Source organism: Phycodurus eques, chromosome 20 (assembly GCF_024500275.1).
Source record: "Phycodurus eques isolate BA_2022a chromosome 20, UOR_Pequ_1.1, whole genome shotgun sequence".
Classification (NCBI taxonomy): domain Eukaryota; kingdom Metazoa; phylum Chordata; class Actinopteri; order Syngnathiformes; family Syngnathidae; genus Phycodurus; species Phycodurus eques.
This window is the reverse complement of record NC_084544.1, coordinates 7,770,812-7,792,020: the sequence shown is the minus strand read 5'-3', so window position 1 is coordinate 7,792,020 and position 21,209 is coordinate 7,770,812. Positions and strand designations below refer to the sequence as shown.

The following is a 21,209-nucleotide window of genomic DNA, read 5'->3' as shown; positions in this document are numbered from 1 at the left end:
ATTTAGTATATCAAATATTCAAATACAATTATTGCAAATTAAATTATTCAACATTTTTGCCCTCTTTTTGGTCCCTTGTGTCACTGTCAGGTGAATCTTTAATATATCATTGAAATGAAAATATAGGAAGCCAATGGAAAGCTATCTATTTTTAATATGTATTATAAAAAGAACAAAAGACTTTCATCCTTTGTTACATTAAACAAATAAAAGTACTACATTCTGAATTGCATACCACAGACAAATGTATGATTAAATAAAATGTAATCTCAATTCTCATTTCTATAAACATGACAGACCTCGACGTATATGAATGAGTGAGTGACTTGCTGCTCCCAGTCGAAAGTTACTTTAAAACTAAATATAAACAAATTATGTTTTATGACTTGTGTCTGTGTTTATGTGACCGGCGATACATTTGTCAAAACCAACAAAATAATTTAAAATGACACTTTTTAAATTTGTTTTGTTTAATTCAGCAGCTCATTAATCTTGACACCCACTCATTCACAGGCACTCAAATAGTGGCATTTAAAAGTACAACAACAAAAAAATGTACATTCCAGCATCACATTGTGGTTTAAAGTCAAATGACCATCACTGGAAACTCCATTGATTCCTTTCACCATAAGCACATATATTGGATTTTTTTTTTTTTTCTTATGCTTGCGACAGAAATGGCCCAGGGCGTGTCTAGGCCAGTGTGACGTAGGTGGCATCGGTGGTGACGCCGCAGTTGTTATCTTTGGTGGACATGAGGATGTAGCCGTCGTTGCCCCAGTAGGTGGACCACGAGTTCTTGACTAACCAGTATGGCTCTCCATTTAGGGTGCCGTATCCCACGGCGAGCACGGCGTGGTCCAACGAGTCGGTGGTGTTACCTGAGGAATATGGAAACTGGATGTAAAACTTGTGTTGCTAATGCGTTGATTTATTTTGCATTGTCTGTAATTAAAATAATACATGAATTGTATTTGACCACAATTATCCGGTTAATCGTGCAGCAGCATGTGTGGAGTATCCTCCTACAATATCTTTGTAAAACACTAGATAATTAATCGGACCAAAAATGATTATTTACTACAAATAATGTACCTTTGTTCATCTATCTATGCCAACAATGTATCATGATTTACACATTTTGTTCAGGTTTGTATCACAATAATAATAATAATATTTTAAATATATATATTAAAATATCATTTTTGGTTTGAGACCTTCCACATACTGTTGTATGAATGAACCATGACAGAAACAGAAAAAATATTTTGATTGAGTCTGAATAAATTATTACAAGCAAAAAAATGAATGTGACATGTATGCCTGTGTGCACAGTTTGTGAACGTACCACAAGCGGGCTCGTAGTAGACGCCGTGGCTGTAGAAGACGAAGGATCTGTGGCCGGCGTCGATGCTGACAGCCACGGGACCGTTCTTGAACAGCGCCAATCTCAGTGCCTCGGCGTCGCCCGACGTCACGTTAGTGTAGCTGTGGACGTGTGCCGTCAGCTGCGATGCGTTGGCGTGGCAAAATCCGTTCTGTGTGCCCATAGGAGCTTTCATTCATCATGCGGTGCAAAGTAATAAAAATAACACGTTTCATTTATAAGCGTCTTTCGAGGTTTCCCAAGGACGCTCCACAAAAACAATAATAAAAGAAAGAATTATACCATACAAGACTATACTACAGTCTATACTATGACATACAAAGTTACTTTTACGAGGTAAATTTTTTAATACATGATGTGGAAAAAAGCTTGATTCTAATGTGTGTTAGTGATCTCCAAACACCGAATAGTAATATTTATTTTTTATAAATCAAGTATAGTAGAACTGATTCAAAAAGTATGTTTAGCAAAATGGTATGTGTATTATATTACATTGTAAAATTGTTTTTTTAATGAAAAAATAAAAACAATAAAAAAACAACTCAAAACATGCTTTTTATTTGACATATAGTATCATAATAAATATGCTTAGTTTTTAAAAATTCTTTAGTTGACTTAATTATATTAATATTTGGAATATATTTAGAAATATTTTTCATATTTATAGTCTACATTTACACTGAGTAAATATAATACAGCCTGAAGAGTACTTAAATGAATACAATTAAATGTATGTCATTAATAAAAATCATAAAATACATTGTGATTTAGAATACAATAATTTTACTCAACATAATTTATCAATAAATGCTACAATATTCTATTTGCAAAAATTACGTATTAATATCTAGTGTTTTTGAATGAGTAACACATAATTAAGCTAATCTTCTCCACATAAAAAACACATCTAATGCCGAATACGAATCTTCTTCACAAGACTAGAAAGTCAATTATTCTTATTCTCTCATTATTATTAAATATTAAGATAGGAGCATCATTCTCAATGTGTAGTTAACAGCATATCTAGCTTTCTATTGACTTTATCTGTTTACTGTATGTATCAGATGAATCTCACCATTCCCATATAAGCTCCGTACGTCTCGGTGGTGGCGATGCCTCCGTGTTTCATGATCCACTCGTACGCTCGCCACTCTTCACCGCCGTCGCAGCCGTTGTTGCCGAAGCCCCACGTGCAGTCCACCAGCATCTGCTGGGAGAGCACCTGCAGGGAACCCGTCTGAGGGGGGTGGAAGAAAAAATCATCAGCAAAAGACAATACAATTTACATAAAATATAATATTATAATGAATTTACAAAATTTTAATGACCAATGCAAATAAAACAAACAAAACATTTATTTCACATGTGGTTTGAACCATCTCATTTATTCATTAATTCCTTCATCTTCCGTTCCGCTCATCCTCATTAGGGTCGCGGGCATGCTGGAGCCTATCCCAGCTATCTTCGGGCGAGAGGCGGGGTACACCCTGAACCGGTCGCCAGCCAATCGCAGGGCACATAGAAACAAACAACCATTCGCACTCACATTCACACCTACGGGCAATTTAGAGTCTTCAATTAACCTACCATGCATGTTTTTGGGGCGTGGGAGGAAACCGGATTTCCCGGAGAAAACCCACGCAGGCACGGGGAGAACATGCAAACTCCACACAGGCGGGGCCGGGATTTGAACCCCGGTCCTCAGAACTGTGAGGCAAATGTGCTAAACAGTCATTCACCGTGCCGTTCTGTTATCATATGTATAAATAATAATAATAATAATGAATAATTCCTGTAAAAATCCATATTCCACATTCAAATTGTGAGCCCTGGAACAAGTTGTTATTGTCACCTTCAAAAAGAGAGCCCCCTCTAACGCTCCAGTGGTGGCAAAGCTCCAGCAGGAGCCGCAGATGGCCTGGTCCTTCACTGGTGTTACAGCGCCTGTAAATGAAAGAGTAAAAAGTTGGAGTAGAGAAAAGAGCAAAAAGCCTTTCAGGTGATGTGGATATACCGTAAAGGCGCCAGTCAAGCGACTCGGGGACTTCGACTCCTTTGTACATTTGGGAAGGGAAGGCGCGGCCTCGGTTGGTGTTTTTTCCGCGCTTGCGTCCCCTCATGGCGGCCATCTCCGACATGGTGCGATCCGACAGGGAGTTGAGGGCCAGCGTGAAGGATAACCCCGCTCTGTTCTTGGAGTGGACATATCTATCGGGAGCATAATAATAAAAATGGATGGATAGAAGAATAAAAACACATTAGGAAAAATAGACAAAAATAGATCAAATATATGTATAAACTATTAGACCATAATATTAGACACGCATGAGACATACAATACAAAAATATCAAATACAATTAAAAAAATATTGCCATAAACTGAGCTACATCTTACCATGTTTTGAAAAAATCTTTTTTTAAAGGCACGCCTCTTCCATTCCATGCACCGCTCACCTGAGATTGTGGAGAAATGCGTGCTCTCGCTCCTCGTGCTCCCTCTGGTCGCTGTAGTTACGCTGAAACGTCTCCTTGAAATGGTCGAAGATGCGCCGCGAGTGGCCCGAAGATGAAGTGTGGATGAGATCTTTCATGGGATTTGCCAGGATGTGATGCTCCACTCCTGGACCGGGGAATCGTCCGCAGCTCATACCTGTACGACAATGCTTTGTTTTTTTCATTTATATTACCTCTGTTTGTTTATTGTTTGTTTTTTTTGGTGACAAACCTTCAGGAAGGGAAAACGCTACGGGGTCCACTTGGGGGGAGAACTCCTTGTAGTCCACCAAGTATTTGTCAAAGTGGGAGCCCAGCAGCGTGTTGTAGCCCATCATCTCGTAGTGCAGCGGTGTGGCCGGATCCGTCCGGCCGTCGGCGCGCTTCTCCGAGCGGGTCACCCACAACGTGTAGGTGTTCTTCTTGTAGCCCACGGTGGTCACATTCTGCCACACTTCGCACAGGGAGCCTCCGTAGTACTCCATCCTTAGGAACTGTTGCGGAAATTAAGCCATCAATGATGATCCAATGTGTTCACAGTGAACACCTGTTTATTGCGTTCCAGACCGACCTGCAATAGGTGAAAATCTGAGATAAAAAAGCGAGACTATATATGTATTTATAAAAAAAAAAAAAATAAAAAAAAACGTTTCACTCCTCCCACTGGTGCCCTGTGATAAGGACAACATTTTGTATCCCGATATTGATCATTTTATATCCCAATATAGTATTTCATTTTCCTTAAAATTACGTCAAATGAATCTCTTTTCTTTTTTCCATGTATTTATGAAACACAGATTGTACATACAAATTACAATAAAATTTAAAAAAAGATTAACGAAAATTAAATAGAAATTTAACACATATCCAGGGACAAAGAAGAGACAAAATAGAAAAGCAGAGGCGTGTGGATATACATAAGTAAGTAAATAAGTAGATAATGTCATTTTAACTCCGTGTCTATTGATGAGCCTCCTGTGAAGGTGGTTTGTTTGTGTTGAACAATTGAACTACTGAATGCAGCTTATGTAACATGTGTACATGATTGTGTACATGCTATAAGCATGGCGTTGATGCTTTACAATCTTCTCGGTTTACTTTGTTGCCTTCTGGTGGCATCTCTACATAATTAAAACCGCTTTTGGGGGGGGACGACATCGATTATTGGTGGATTCTTGCTTTTCGCGGCAAGGCTTGGGCCCTATCCCCGACGAATAGCGGTGGTTCACAGTATATTTAAACACAAAAATGTTCCAACCAAACCACATACTTTTGTCTAACGAATGTGAAACACCATAGATGAGCTAATTAATTAAAAATTAGCAGGGATTGTTAAATCCACAATATAGCGGCGGCACTAACGATGAATCACAATATAGTGGGAGTTAACTGCACACTGATTAGAAACCAGCGATAATGACCTGGAAGCCCTGCACGTCGGGGAGGGCGGCTTGCGTCGCGACGGGTTCATCCTTGGTTCCGTTGACCTGGAAGCACTTCATCACGTTCAGCTGGTCCTCGGTGGTCTCGGGGGTGATCTTGTAGGAAGCCCCCCACGGCTGCTCGGCCCCCAACTGATATGTTGACACTTGTCCTGTTGGAACAGATAAGGCAGAAAAGTAGAATTTTTACACCAGCTCTTCAGTTGGATTAAATGTTGAACTAGAGTGGGTATTTTTGTGTGTAAAAAAATAAATAAATTTTAAGAAGCTAAAGAGACATTATTACAAATATAGAAAAAGTTATTCTTTTTTACATTTATAAAATATTTCTGACAATTTGAACACTTTGCATCAATCCTGAGGATCCAGGTAACTTCTAGTTTACCAGTAAATCTACTAGAGCATTCTAATTAACAGTCCAAGTGGCCTTAAGTATTAAGTGCAAAATTTGATTTATTTATATTGTTAAATTGTGTATCAGATGGTTACTTTAAAACATTGGACAGACTTATAGTATAATAAATAAATATGATGTAATTTTAAAATAATTTAAATAAATACATGAGGCATAATAGAACAAAATAGAAATAAAGTAAAAACATTAAAAGATTATGAAATATCTAAATAATTAACGCTATATTGTACAGCACAATAAATAAAAATGAAAACATATTTTAGATGAATTATATATCTTGAAATAAATTATAAATATACAAAAAGTAAAATAACTTTAAATTTGATTCATCAAAAATGTCTAAATAAATGGTCACCATAATAAAAATGACCTAATTAGACTTTTTTTTGGAATTATTACTGATATGTAATATCCATCCATCCATCCATCCATTTTCTATCTTCTATATCTATAAATAAAAAACTGAAAATAAGTCTGTCTAATAATTGAAAAACATGATTTAAATCTAAAATGATGTAACAAAAATAATCAATTCAAAAAAATAAATAAATATAGACTCTTCAACACTTACAGCTATGATTCAATATTCAGTTCACCTCCCCAGAAGAATTGCTTTACGCAATATGTGGTCAGGCCAGGGTATTAAACATTTTGGCCTTAACTGTACACAGAACTGGAGAAAGACACCAAATTAAAGGAAATATTATTAGAGCAACTTAAATTATTTTTCCTTTTCATGGAAAGAAGATTTCTGGTGTACTGCATCAGTGTAATAACCTATCTCTGCTGACTAGTGAGATTCCAATACTTTGCTCGAGTAAAGATGATAAGAAGGAAAAAAAAAAAAGAGAAACTATATACACAAAGTTGTTCATATTTCACTTGCTCACACTCATGTAAAAGGAAGAAAATCACATGAGCGTGCAAAACCATGAGCAGATGAGTGTTTCTGTTCCGCTCGAGTCGTTTGGATATGATACAGCGGCTTCTCAGTTTCACAAGCCGCCGAGCATGGAGAAAAAAGTGAGAATGTAGAAGGGCTTCTCACCATGGTAGTAGTCTATACGGCTGGACTTTGCCTTCAGGTCAAACCAGGCCTCAAAGGGTTCCCTGATCTCAGCGTAGGGCAAAGAAATCACTCCTGCAAAGAAACACTCATGACATAAAGTGGGGACACCAAAAACAAACATTTAAACTCATCGTTTTGCTCACCTTTCACATGATAAGTAGTCCCAAAATCTGGACACGAAGGCACCGCTTTGGCTTCAAAACCTGCAAACAAAGGAAAACTGATTTTTTTTTTTTTAAGATGATTTCATATTTGAAAGAGAAAGTAAGATGTGTAATAACTGTGCCAATGCTTTCTATCATACTCTAATAAGATTACATTAATCTTGTTGTCATTCATTCCAGAGCAGAATAGAAGGAATAGACGACTTCTGTAGAGAATTAACCAACAATCACCCACTTCACTATTCAAATGACTTTGTGTCGGTTGTTGTTGGCCTATGATTGACGTATAACATGATCATATCATACATGCACTTTGGGGGTCAAAACATATTGATATATTCATCATTTTCTGTTGAGCAAGCAAACTTTAAATTGACAGATTTCTAAGACGGTTATGGTTTTGTTGTTGTTTTTCGCTAGCACAACATGCACCAATACGCGCTCCTGTTAATAAAACGGCATTTAAGTCCAAACCAATTCATCATAACGTTGACTATCGTCTAATAATGCAATAAAAAGAACATGTTAGCTTCTTTTATAGCCAAGCTATTTCCAAACAAAACGTTAACCTTACCGCAGACAATCCACAGCAAAACAGCGGCGACGAACCACGACCGCGTCATGTTCTACCTTTCGCACTGAATTAAATGTTTCGAATAAAAACAGGGAAACTACATTAAAACAAAACCCATGGCTCTACAAACTGTGTGACTCACTACAAAACGTAAACAAAAACTGTCATATAAGGCCAAATATTATTTCTCTCCAATCGCAACAGAGTCCGGAAGCGTTGTTGCCCAATCAGATGGACAGAGGGCAGACTTTTGTTAAAAAGGCATCATGTGATTTTTAGTCATGTGATCACCACTTCCTAACTTACCTAAGTAAAAATAAAAATTAAATAAAAACAAATTAAAAAAAATAAATAAAGATAACTTTATTTAAATATTAAAATAAATGAATATAATTTAAAACAAAAAATATTAAAATAATGACATATTAACAATTAAATGTATTTAAATTCTAACAATAAATTATTTTTTTAACTCTATTAAAATAAAACAGTTGAGATCAACATTTAAATTAAAATCTAAATAATTAGCATTTTTCCTTTTTCATAATAGTTATATTTGAATGTTTATTTCAATAATTAAATAAATACAAAACTAATTTTAAAAAATTGTAATTATCATAGAAAAAATAATCAAATGTGTTTTCAGACAGAAGAACCATTCCTTAATCAAAAATGTATGCATATGTCTAATATAAAATACAACATTGAAGTCACCTATAGATTGAAAACGATGTCATGTAAAGTACACATTTATTGCTTATTTTTTTGTTAAACATGAACAACACCAAATGTTCAAATACAAGAATATAGGAGTATAAATATAGGACAATCTACACTACAGGGTGCTATTTCAATTCAATTCAATCGAATCGAGGCTATTTGCGCATTAAAAAATCCACGCATAATTAAAAAAAAAACATTCACTCTCACCTTTGTTTGGTTTAGTCTGTAAACTCCTTATTTTGGGTCTATTTACATCATATTTTGCAGTCTTTGACGCGATCAGATTGCAGTACAACACAAAGACACTGGATGGCACACAAGAAGAGTAACAACTCTTGAAGTGAGGAGGATTATGGGAGATGAAGTCCTTTGATGAGCAACTTTTGTGTGCTTGTTTGTTCACTGTACATCACCATGGATTCACATTGCTTCACTGATGTTTATGGCAATTTCACGGAGGTTGCAGTCGTCACGGTTAGAGTAGGAGAATGTTGGACGTAGAGGGGAGTTCATTGCTTGTGCATTCTGTCACTTTTTCATCCTCCGCGTCGTCGTCGTCTTGTTGCGTTTGTGCAATGGTCAAGTTCAGCCTGATCAGGCCGCCTTCTAACGTGGCCTCGGCACCTTCTGCTCGGTCACCTGCAGGCCAAAAGGAGAGCGTAACAAACGTGAGGTTGCTTATTTGTAAATGACTGAATGATGATGATGAGTCGACACAGGTAGAGGCTAACAAGCAATGTTTTTAAAAGCAACATTGGCACAGTATAATTGTTAACTAAATAATGGGCCCACTTTAAAATATTATTGAAAATTGAATGCAAATAAATTGTAAAAAATAAATAAATAAATACAATCATATTTAATTTAGAAATTGTCTAATTTAAAAATTTTTAGATTATATTTGATCATCCATCCATTTTCTTCCCCGCTTATCCTCACTGGGGTCGTATTTAGCTAATTTTAATGGTAAGGGGAAATAAAGACTCATTTGAAAGTATTTTTTAAAATGGCTTATTTTAAAACTTTTTTTTTTTTTTTTTTTTTTTTTTTTTACATGACTGTGTGAATTGTCCCAAAAATTGTATGGCAGAATCCTTTGAAGACTAGCCATCATCCTGGTATTTGAAAACGATGTAAAAATGGAGGTTGAACTTTAAGAAATTCATTGGTAAAGGTAATGTTTCCTAGCATCATCATTTGTTTGTGAAAGGTCATTTTGTGTCAGAAAACAAGAGGGTCTTTGAACATAAGTGATTAGAAGTAACCCACAAGTGTACACAGTAATGTGATGGACACACAAACACATGCATACACACAAACACACACAAAAACACACACACACACGGACACACAGACCTCTTTCCTGGTCACAGTCCGGTGAGGAGGCTCCACTGCACTGGCTCCGAGGGCCCAGCAGAGGCGAGCCATGCCCAGAACCGCACACCGAGTCTGAGCCAGGAGAGCTGCACGGGCTGGCTACCTCCAGTGCACCGGGGCAGGAGGAGAAAGAGGAGGATGGAGAGGGGGGCGTGTGGCGCAAGGAGGTCGGTGATGGCGGTGAGGGCATGTCGAGGGTCGTTGGAGTGGATGAGGCGGATTGAGCGTCTTCTTCCAAATCGTCGTCAATAGACACCGACACCACTGCATGCACATGAAACATGCACGTGAGGAACATAGACATGATGTCAACCGTTTTTAATTAACAATGAGGACTTAATTACCCTTTCAGCTTTAATGACCCTTTTAGCTTGTTTGTGGCCATTTTTGGCCATGTACAGACAGTCTGTATTTTTTTTGCATCTTATACTGCATAATGTGTTTTTAACTAACATATACAGTATATATATATATATATATATATATATATTAAAAAAAAGGTATATAAATATATATATATATATATATATATATATATATATATTCTCAATACCACCTTTTTTAACCAAAACTTGAGTAATCTTGTAGAAAATGTATCCAAAATTTAAATGTAAAATAATTTTAATTGAAAAATAAAACTTTCACAAATGTGCATACTTTGGAGTTCATGAATGCACCTCATGCACAGTCAAAAGTCACACTTTGAGTATATTAGCTGCTTCTCTCCTGATGCAGCTATTAATCTACTCGTCTACTTTGGCGTTACAATTTCATTTTCAACACATATGCATGAACATAGCTAACATGGCTCAAACAAAGTGAGAGAGGTGTACACAAATCCAGCATAAAGCAAACTTGATTAAGATAACGACACTCACTTGACAGACCGTCGCAATCCATGGCGAAACCTGTGACGTCCTCTCCGTCACCGCCGCTGTCGAGTTCAGCCCCCACGCCCCGCCCTCGAGTTCCGACAGAGCGGCGCTGCGCGTGGATCTCTTCGGAGATGCTTTCCAGGCGGCGAAGGGCGGCACGGTACTCGGCCTTCGCCACCACCAGCTTGGCCTGGCGCTCGTCCACCTGCCGCTTCAGTTGCTAAAATGAATTTGCGGGACATTTAATGGAAAAATTGACTTTTTAACTGCTTGTCCAGTGTTCCCCTACGATACCGCAAATCTTGTGGAACTTAATTACTTTTTGTGTGTCACAGAAATACTCGCTACAGTGTGTACAGAATTTTAACTCGCAAACTGCGATTTGATACCGCTTAATTCGAGCCTTGTTCTATCTCTATATCGCAATTTGTCTTACGCAGCCCTGCCAATCACATATTTTTAAGCAATCATTTTTTATTGGCTTTTACAGTCACAGGCAAGTCCGAATTGAGAGTTTCTGGCAAGCACTGAGGTCTACTGGAAAGGATGCAGCAAAATTAGAACAAGTAAGAAGAGACTGTCATTGTTCCCACAGAGCAGAGAGAACATATGCCTGCGAATATAGTTGTATGTTCCTTTTTCTATGTGTTGCTGCTCCACTGTAATAAAGTAGCAGTTGTTTGAAAGTTTAGAATTATCGTATCATCTATGCTAATGCTTCCGTTAGCCTGTCCATGGTGTTTGCCATTATAAGTTAGCATTAAGCTAGCGGACTTTCGTTCGACAAAATGGTGATTTTGGTGTTTAACTATACAAAATTTAATTCTCTTTTGTTTTATGTGTCACATTAACAGTAAACTTCAGCTGGGTGTCACAAACAACATGGTGTTATCAGCAAAGTTAATCAATGCATGGCTGTTTTGAAGAAAAGTGAATATTTAACCCAAATTTCACAGCACATTTAATTATTGTCGAGTCATTTCCTTCCAAACTTTTCAGTGAGAATAATCCTATTGTTATATGCTTACTTTATTATATAGAATTTATTTAATTCAACATTTATTTAAATAAAATAGCTTTGTTTAATGTATATGTCAAATTGTTTATTTTACTAATTGTTTTGAAAGTATAAAATACATCAATTAATGAATTATTTAATGAGATAGGCGAATAACATATATAATTATGAACACATTTTAATTTACCAATTTCCGTAAAAAATGTCTGAAGTCTGGACACTTGATGATGTAAATGGTCAGTGCACCTGATTCAAGTACATACTTTGCCCACCCCTGATCTAGCCAATTAGAAATTAAACAGTAAGGTGAGTGTAAACACAATTTGCATAATACAGAAGTTGAAAATTGAACAGACTGTGTGTTGCAGCGCACGTACCTCAAGCTGGAGATAGTACTTTGCTTTTAACTCAAAATACGGCCTGCAGGGGGAGACAAAAAGGGCAAAGAGTAAGAGGGGGAGGGGGAAAAAAATCTAAACTCCACTCTGACCACTGGCATTCTTGGGCTATTACAAAAGGGAGTTACACCCCAACAAGAAGCAAGAAGAAAAACATCTGGACTTCATCAACAGAGCCCCGCTTTGCTATTCCTCACAAAGTTCACACAAGAAGGCTACAGAAGAGGCTTTTAAAAGGAAAAAAAGGGGAACCGACTTTGATTTGTTGATGGAGCGTTTGAGCTTCTTTTCCAGTTGCTTCATGTGGCCGATGCAGGACGTGTAGTTGGCCGCCGTCTTCTTGTGCTCGGCCTCGCTGCGCATTCGGGCCTGCTCGGCCTCCATCACCTGCACAAACACGGACAGACGTCACATAGATGCAAACCATATTCACATCTGTCCATCTGTTTTATCGGCGGTGACCTGCTGTAAATTAAGGTGAAATAACATGTTTATGATATATTAAACATAGTGGGAATTAGTGTATAATATTTGCCAAGAAAGAAATTGTATGAATTCGACACGGATGGATGGATAAAACAGGTCAATTTGACCCACAACATAACGGGGTGGTCAGGATGAGAGGCAGGGTAAACCCCGTCTTTATCGGCAATGTTTAGATAGGACAAGCTCCAGCTCACCTGTGACCCTGACGAGAACAAGCAGTTCATGGACAAATGCAAAGAGTGTATCAATATTTCAACCAAAACGCAACATTAGATTTTGGAACGTTAAGATCACTTTTGCGCGCCCACCCTCTGCGTGGCGTGGTTGAGCATTTCCTGCCAGGCCGAGTCGAACTGGCGGCTGTCCTCCTCGAGCAGCCTCTCCTCGGCCAGGGCGATGGTCTCCTTGGCGGCCCGCAGGATCTCTACCGCCCGCTGGAACTCCTGGGTGGCTTTCTGGGCTTCAACCTGGGCCTAAAGAAGGAGGTTTGGAATGAAGTAGCATTACATTAGCTCCTATGCGTTTAATACAAATTGGGTTTCTGAAGGGAATTTGCACACGCACACAGAAAGGCACAAATGGCACTTTTGTCACTGAAGACATTTTGTCAGTGGGCTCCTCCAGCTCACGCTCACTGTCAATAGGACTGTTATTCTCACCATGCCATAGAGCCCACCACCTGCATTCATATCTGCATCATCTAATCAGGTCCAATACAAGAGCTTTATCCAAAATTCTACACTGGGAGCTGTTTTCTAATATTTTGCCCCATCATACAGGGACTGCCTCACCTTTAAGGGTATTTAAATAAGTAGAAAAAGGGTGAAATTGAGTTTTTGAATGCATTATTGGTTGAAAGTGTCTGCAAAAACAATGCCATTAGAATGCTGCATTCATGTTTTAATGTTGCGTATTGGGCCGCATCACTGCTGTATATGGCTGACACGACAACAAGCTGCAACAACAATGGAAATATCATAGATTTAAAATGGTCAGTCAGATTAGATATGCTTAAAACAAAGGCCACAGTTTTATTTAGGGCAAAAATAGTTATAAAATATGAATATGTTTTGATATATTTATGACTAATTTTCTCAATGATTGAAGGTTAATGAAATTGGAGTTAACTAGGTAGAGAAATTACACTTTTAGTTGTGTTTTTATGCTAAAATGTATAAGAAGTGCCTGTTACAGCCATGCATTTCTACTTTATTTTTCATTTATTGTCATTAAAAATAAAGCCGATATGTGGTTTTGGAGAATTTACTTCAGCGCATAGTCAAAAACAAATCCTAATAATCCTCCTATTATTTTGTGAATCAAATTAACACGTTTTAAAGAATTACATACAATATTTTGAGAATATTGGAAAATAATATCAAAGCATTTTACGTAACATTTTATACCTGAATGTTTTTGAAAAAAATAAAAAATAAAATTAGCTTCCATGACTGCTTGCAACAAAATCAGTGGGAGGTTTTTAAAGCTGTGTAACATTTGTTTCCCATGGCCCCCCACGCCAATCCTCAGCATCTCGTCTCACGACTACCAGTCGGGGTCATGCCCGCGGAAGATAAAGTCCCCCCAGTAATGATGTCAGCAGGTTGAAAGGTGACACCACCTGTCTTGTCAGTGTCATGATATCCAAAGTGATACGACGGAGGGAAGGAGTGCGGAGATAGCGGTTTGCGTGTAATTTGGTCGGCATTACAAACAAACAGATTACATGGCTCCGTGTGACCCAATTCCCATGCGTCCTACAGGCAAGATAATTAATGGTGTGAGGACAACATAATCAAGTTTTGTCATGGTGGAGATAAAAAAAAAACGTGCTAACTGCTCACAAGACATCATTGTAAAATGAAAAACGGGACACTTTCTTTCCCATGCTGGGTTACGTCACACTGTGACACAAACAGTTAATTAAACACGTGGCAGCTCCCAAGTCAGCCTTGCCAAAAACTCACATTATTGCGATAATAATAATAAATCTCACAGACCAAAAAAACCCTATTTGTATTCATGATTAAATGTCTAGCACAATCTAGCAGAAGCAAACATAAATGCTTGGATTTTTTTTTTTTTTAATAACAGTCATGTCACTTGTTGCTGGGCAGGATTCATGGATTCGATGGCGACATAATTTTTATATGCCATCTCCAAATTATTTTAAACACGCAGACTGAAATCATCGTGAATATCCGAGGGTCTATTGTCCTGGCAATTGAATCGTTACTCTGTATTAGAAACTTTACATGCTCTGTGTGGCGTATGTCAAATTATCCTAGGCACAGATGGCTAGTAACTAACCTCATCTACTCCAATACATTTATATAAGTAACTTTTTGGATACATTTTAAATGTCATCTAAATGCTCTGTAGATTAAAACCAGCAGCTCAACTACTGTGCAGGAATACAAATGGAAAATAAAGATGTAAGTTAGCAGAACTTACAGTATATAGCGCTTGAGTAATAAAATAGATGTTCACCTGTTGAAGTTCAATATAATCAAATTATACATAATTACATAATTAATCAACTCTGCCTCGTGACCGTATTATGCTGTTTCATATGGGGAAGAAAACAAACAAAGTTAATTAAGACCATGTATTGTAACTGAGTTTGCCTTAGTTATTCTGTTCAAAATATAGTTTAATAGTGATGTTGTTGGACAATATTTAAATTTGTATATTCCTATTTTATATTTCTGTCTTTTTGACTTTCATGCACTGTTTAAAACATCAATAAATCAGATGTTACTCACCAGTTACTCAGTACATCGTTTTTTTTTTTTTTCACTGCTTACTCTTACGCTTGCTCAATTATGTAATTATTTGGAGGACTACTTTTTATTTTTGAGTAATATTATTCTAAAGTAACGGTACTCCTACTTGAGCACAATATTTAGCTCTTCTGACTACCTCTGATTCTTAGCCAGTCCTTTTTGTTTGTTTGTTTTTTACGGTACGGTACATGCAACAGACAGACAGACAGGCAGGCAGTGTTGGAGAAGAGAAAAGAGAAGAAAGCTCAGTCAGATTTTCAAATCGCCACACCCCCTTGCCAAATTTGTTGGAATGTAAGTGGAAAAACATGGTTCCATGAAAGTGCGGGAGGGGCCTGCAGCTGGCTCACTGGAGGATTGGGTGGTGGAAAATAAAGTGTGCAAGCGTGCACGTGGGACACGGTCATGGAGGCATTTGGATCCTCCTGGAAGTGGGTCATGTTTTAAATATTAAAAGTTCCCCTCTATAAATTATGACTGGACAATGTGCCAGTTTAACCCTGAGGCCTTCATCTGCTTTGCTCTGTAGTTAAGCCCCTTTCAGGAACACGCACACACAAACAGAGACAGACACACACACCCATTCTGATCCCCCTCATGTGCACATTGGTCCCATCCCAATGCAAAAACCTCCAGCAATGCGCATGCAGCAAACACTGTCAGGTAGTTTGCAATACTGGGGGCAAAATGGCAATAACACACATGTGTCAAAATACACCATCTATTTATGTTTTGACAGCACTGCAAGGACACAGAAATGTCAGCCTCTTTTTGACGTGTGACTCATGAGCTCGCTGCCGATTGGACAAAGCGGCGGCAGGCGACAGGGGACCCGACTCACCGGAGTCAGAGCCGGAGCACTTGGCACACGGAACACTTGCGCACGTTATCATTGTACCTTTACTTCTTCTAGGAATTATCAATATATATGTGTGTGCGTGTGTGTGGTTGACAGCAGTTTAGCATACAGAGGTGGTTTAAAAATAGATATCACGTGTGCGCGCGCCTTTTAAGTGGATATGAGCTAAACCCTTTCAAGCGTCTCCTTGTTAATCCTCAGTAAGCCTTGCACTTTCCAACTCACCCTCATTCAGTGTGTGCGTGTACGTGTGCGCGCGTGTACCTGTCTAGCCACTTTGCGGGCCTCCCAGTAAGGCTTGGAGTCATCCACGGCCCGCCCAATCTTTTTCACCTGCTCGTCCAGCTTCACGGTGGCTTCCACGAGCACTGCGCGGAACCGGTGGCGGAATTCCTGCGAATACACACACGCATTAGTTGAGGTAGAAGTGGCCCAAAGTATCTGAAGATGAGACAGAATGATTCCTAAATCCCTCTAAGCGCTGTCATGAGGCCAGTGTGGTTGTGTTTTTATTTTTATTTTTATTAAGGCAGCCAAGCAACTCTTGGAGGGAGTTCAATGTAATTTAAAAAGGCAGAAGCTTAGTCACAATTGAATCGCTTCTCTGCATTATAAAATTCTGCATGTGACAGAAAGAAAGACTACTTGATCTGGAGGCGGACTGCACCCTTTACAAGCTTTACCAATGGCATAATGTATACAGTATATACCATGTTGTTGTCGTTACTTTAAACCATCATTTTGAATTTTAAAGAGGGGAAAACTGGATTGAATTGAGACGAAATTGAAATGAATACCCCTGAAACCAAATCTAATACATTAGAAATAAAAAATAAGAAAAACGCACAAAAAGTGTCTGTTCCTAACCATTTCACTTCCTTTGCAATTCAGCCGACGAAGCAGCTCTCCTAATTCAAGTCATCACTAAGCCGTTTAAAACATGTGCGCAGCAGGATTTGGCTGCAATGCTAAGAGCGAGACAGCATCTATGCATTTACATGTGTGTGGTGGAATCCAATAGATGCAATGCAGTGATGCAGCGGCAGGCCTTCTGCTGACATGTGTTCAGTTGCGAAAATGAATGGCGGCGGCACCTGCATCCTGTTCATAAAAGTGACCTACAAGGGAGCTAAAGGGCGGAATAGGCGTCACAGGAAGCGTGTTTCCCTATGACATCATAGTGTTTCCCCACTTCCTGCGTTGCCTTATGCTTGCCATTTGGGTCTGCCTTGCTTCCTTTTTTGAACCATTTTAGCTGTGTGATAGCAAATGGAATGAAACTTTCCAAGGGGAGGGATTTTTCCCTTATTTTGTAATTTCCAACTTCAGCTTTTTAAATATATAAAGTAAAAACCCGCTATCACATAAAACTGCAAATAATTGACTCCCACTGTAACTGGGTTTGTAATTGTGTACAAATGCCACAAGAAGGCGGCAAAGCACTTGAAATGGAGAGGATCATAAAGCATCAACGCCATGCATGTAGCTAGCATGTAAACAATCGTGAACCCATTTTACACAAACTACTGCATTCATGGCCAATTAAAACCCATGAAAACCACATTTTTTTCATTCCTTGTTTTTATTACTGGGTTGAATCATACAATTTGGTTTAAATGAGTTTCATTTGCGATGCAACACTTGAACATTTTTTTTCTTTTTTACATTTTCTCCCAGCTTGCATCCGTCATCAATTTTTGGACAAGGGAGCAATTTCATGTAATATTCTTAGTTTCTGAAAGAGGCGTTTAATGGTGTACTGCACTCCATGGAGCAAATGAATAACGCCATTTTGAGTTGAAGAAATGTAGATATCCTCTACTGACCATGGAAAAGAATTACATATTAATTAAAGAGGTGGCTTGCTCTCGGGAAAAAAGACAGAATGTACTTTTAGCAATAAAAAAATAAGGCGGGACTGAGAATACTGTACATACAAATGTATTTTTTTTCGGTTTGTTTTCCAACCTGCACATTGTGCAAACAAACTGGAATTAAAAGGGTTGAAAACGTAAATTAATGGATGTTTTATGCTAATGATAAGGACTCATGTTGGTTAAAACGTGTGCAGTAAAAGAAGCAAAACTCTTAAGAATTACACAAAGGGTAGCAACATTGAACAGTTAGACCTCAAACTACTGTTGACAAATGAATGCCTAAACTCTACTTTGTGACCACATAGAAATTTATGTCAGAGCTTGTGCATGAACATTGACTTGTTTGTCAATGTTGAATTTATAACATGTTGGAAGTGAGTAGAGCTGCAATAAGAATACAGTGTAGAAGGAAAACCGCAGTCTCCTGACTATTTTGCCAGGGACTAATTCCACCCTACCACACAGCTAAAAACAAGAATGGCCCTGAAAACTAAAAATGTGTGGCATCCATCTTGGGTCTTTGGTTTGTTTTTACAGGGAAGGTCAGGGATGCTTGCGGAAAACAAGGCCAGCACTTGGGATTCCCTAAAGTGTCCCAAATAAAGTTAATACAGTCATCCTTTTAAAATCCAATGCAAGAGTTGTGTCAAATATTATTATACCGTTGCAAAGATGGAAACGCTCAGTTTTGACTGTATGTTTACTATTAATTGGTGGTTTGTGGTGTTAACCCTCCCATTAAGTTGTGAGTCATATTGGCCCATTTTAAAATTTAAAAAAGTAGCAGTAATGAAAGTAGTAGTAAAAAAAAAAAAAAAAAAAAAAAAAAAAAAACAACAAAAAATTGTGGAATGTGATCTGCTTTTGGAGAGTGAGTTTGTCGCCAAATCTCATTTTTTAAACAAGCGACAAATATTGCGACTTTTCCTTTTGTTAAAGAAGATTTGGGAGGACCCAGACTCCCTCCCAGATGCAGGCAGAGCAGGAGTCGTTCCAGACGGCCTGCTGATTACAACAATAAACAAAAGAAGGATCTGCGGACAAACTCACAACGAGAATATCTTGGAGCCTCAACCAGGAACGGCAACGAGATAAAAGCGCTTGAGCTGACCTTTTAAAGGGATCACTGTAAAAAATATTGTCATCTATTCTGATAAATTACGCTCATCTGACTTTCTATGAAGTAGACTCGTGGAAAAATTTTGTGTTTTATGTTCATGTTTGTTGGATGATTTTGTCAATAGTCCCACCACTACTAAATGTATCACTTGGTCACTTCAAGTACAACTGCTTGCATGAAAACACAATTTGGATGTTTGCCATTTCCAATGTGGAAAAAATACATAGGGTTGTGGATTTTACATTTTGTATTCAAAATCAAACATGTTGCAAAGCTGTCAGTGTGTGTATGTTGTTGTTTTTTTTTAAATTTATGTTGTGTACGGTACTTTTAGGAACTTCATGATAAGAGCGATAATCGTGGTAACTTCTGTCGTCATGATGATGATGTGAAATTTTCATACCATTTCATCTCTAGTAGTAGGAGTTAATAATGAGTTATAAAATTCTTATGGTCCCACTCGTATCTCCAGGCACCACTGTATAATGCAGTGCGTTTTATGAATAAAATAAAAAAAAGAGTGCATTGCTCTTTTAGCATTGATCCATACACTACATTTTAGCTCGATATGACTGCTTTAGATCTTTTCCAATAGAGGCAACCCTAGATTTTTTTTCACACACATCTTTGCAACGCATTCACCAAGGAACTATTTCGAGGTACAGTTCACGTTGCTAGGCAATTTTCTGAACCATTAAACCAAATGAGAAGAATTATCTCTCCTTCTTGTAGGGAGGAGCTCTAAACGTGTTTAGGGTAGGATGAAAAACTGCACTGTGACAGCAGAGAAAGAGAAACTTTCTGTTTTTTTTGCTTTGTTTTACCTCCAGCTCACTCTCCCAGCGGTTGATGTCATCTGTGGACTGGTTTAACGTCTCCAACTCTCCCTGTTTGCAGTAAACATGCATGGACACACACACATATATATTGGATTTGGGTTAAAAGGGGTTTCTGTTGATTAAATTAGCAGAGTGCAGTGGGTGTGGCATGAAAACACACATTGTCACACCTAACTCAACCTTTTAAAGGAGACATTTTGCGATTTCTTCACAATATAAAAGTTCCCTGGTGTCTAATAACATGTATGTCACATACTTCCATCAAAATACTCCAAGGATTAAGGATGCATTATACATGACACCGTTCTCGGCAGCTTTTGTTACCATGACGACCATGGGCGGAGCAAGTGTCTTGCGACCTGGGCCCATTAAGATGTGAAGTTCGTTTCATTCGTAGAGGCAGCATTTCATCACAGTGACGCCGAATGACACTGTCAGTTTTGAACAGTTATTACGTCAAGTTTATGGTACACGTACACGTTGGATCTTTGTTAACTTTGTTGACTAATAGGACAACTTTGGCATACAAGTTGGATTGTACCTTACTGATGTGTCATAGTCTTTCTACACGTGCACTGGATTGTCTTACTAGTGAGGACAAAGAGCGCACGAGTACATGGAGCTGCAGCTGGATATCGAATGAATGCTCACACAGCTTTCTGTAGGATCTTCTCCCAGCCTAACCTCAAAGTCATTGGTGGAGAAACTTGGCGTGGAGGCGGTGTCATGGAAATTAGCCACACTTTTACATCTCAGTCCGGGAAAATACAGACAAATATTTAACTTGCTTGTTTACTTTCACACTTGATGGGTGAGAATGCACTCCAGTCTGGAGACCCGACTATCTGTACAAGCCATTTAAAAATGGATTTTCCATAATCGGACCCAAGAGTCATCTCACCTGGATTCTTGGGTCCACCTCCTCTTCCTCCTCAGCACCGTGGCAGTCTTCCTCGGAGTCAGTACCATTTTGTAAAGGGTCCATTGTCACTGGGACTGTCCTCAGCTCACACAAAGCCAGACCCCCGGTTAGACACACGGTTGTATGGGCTGGTGGGTATTGGGGGTGTCCGCCAGTGATGAACCCCCGTCGGTCCTCACCCTCCAAACACACGCGGCCACATTGCGCGCTTCAGGCTCTTTGGACGCTGCAAAGTCTCCGAGTGGCCGTAGGGTGTCCCTGGACGCCGGTCTGGCCGCGGGGGAGACAACCGACACACTGCCGCGGATCACAACCTCAGGGACCGAAGTAGACAGCAGGGAGAAATTAGTACAGTTACCTGACGTGTGATGCACACAAACTTCCG

At 38.6% G+C, this 21,209-nt stretch overlaps 2 protein-coding genes across 2 annotated transcripts; both read right to left on the bottom strand.

Annotated features, from left to right (window-relative positions):
- Nucleotides 1-620: 620 nt before the first annotated feature.
- On the bottom strand, nt 621-7,741 carry LOC133395567 (digestive cysteine proteinase 1-like). Its single transcript, XM_061664590.1, has 11 exons — nt 7,545-7,741; nt 6,950-7,009; nt 6,786-6,878; nt 5,302-5,474; nt 4,113-4,374; nt 3,842-4,037; nt 3,402-3,595; nt 3,240-3,331; nt 2,463-2,624; nt 1,349-1,538; nt 621-881 (listed from the first exon to the last, which is right to left on the bottom strand). Exons 1-11 carry the CDS (start codon nt 7,591-7,593, stop codon nt 694-696), a joined length of 1,659 nt encoding a protein of 552 aa, XP_061520574.1. The 5' UTR covers nt 7,594-7,741; the 3' UTR covers nt 621-693.
- A 542-nt stretch (nt 7,742-8,283) lies between these two features.
- Nucleotides 8,284-21,146, bottom strand: sh3bp5a (SH3-domain binding protein 5a (BTK-associated)). Its single transcript, XM_061665344.1, has 9 exons — nt 20,804-21,146; nt 19,888-19,950; nt 16,331-16,459; nt 12,730-12,894; nt 12,192-12,322; nt 11,915-11,957; nt 10,523-10,739; nt 9,624-9,908; nt 8,284-8,906 (listed from the first exon to the last, which is right to left on the bottom strand). Exons 1-9 carry the CDS (start codon nt 20,885-20,887, stop codon nt 8,743-8,745), a joined length of 1,281 nt encoding a protein of 426 aa, XP_061521328.1. The 5' UTR covers nt 20,888-21,146; the 3' UTR covers nt 8,284-8,742.
- Between the last annotated feature and the right edge of the window lie 63 nt (nt 21,147-21,209).

Excerpts from the sequence above, each read along its gene's own strand:
- LOC133395567 (XM_061664590.1), bottom strand. The coding sequence starts at position 7,593 with ATGACGCGGTCGTGGTTCGTCGCCGCTGTTTTGCTGTGGATTGTCTGC. Across the intron at positions 4,038-4,112 it reads AGCGTTTTCCCTTCCTGAAG|GTATGAGCTGCGGACGATTC; the intron begins GTTTGTCACCAA and ends ATTGTCGTACAG. Across the intron at positions 3,596-3,841 it reads GCATTTCTCCACAATCTCAG|ATATGTCCACTCCAAGAACA; the intron begins GTGAGCGGTGCA and ends TGCTCCCGATAG.
- sh3bp5a (XM_061665344.1), bottom strand. The coding sequence starts at position 20,887 with ATGGACCCTTTACAAAATGGTACTGACTCCGAGGAAGACTGCCACGGT. Across the intron at positions 12,895-16,330 it reads CCCGCAAAGTGGCTAGACAG|GCCCAGGTTGAAGCCCAGAA; the intron begins GTACACGCGCGC and ends CTCCTTCTTTAG. Across the intron at positions 11,958-12,191 it reads CGCTCCATCAACAAATCAAA|GCCGTATTTTGAGTTAAAAG; the intron begins GTCGGTTCCCCT and ends CTCCCCCTGCAG.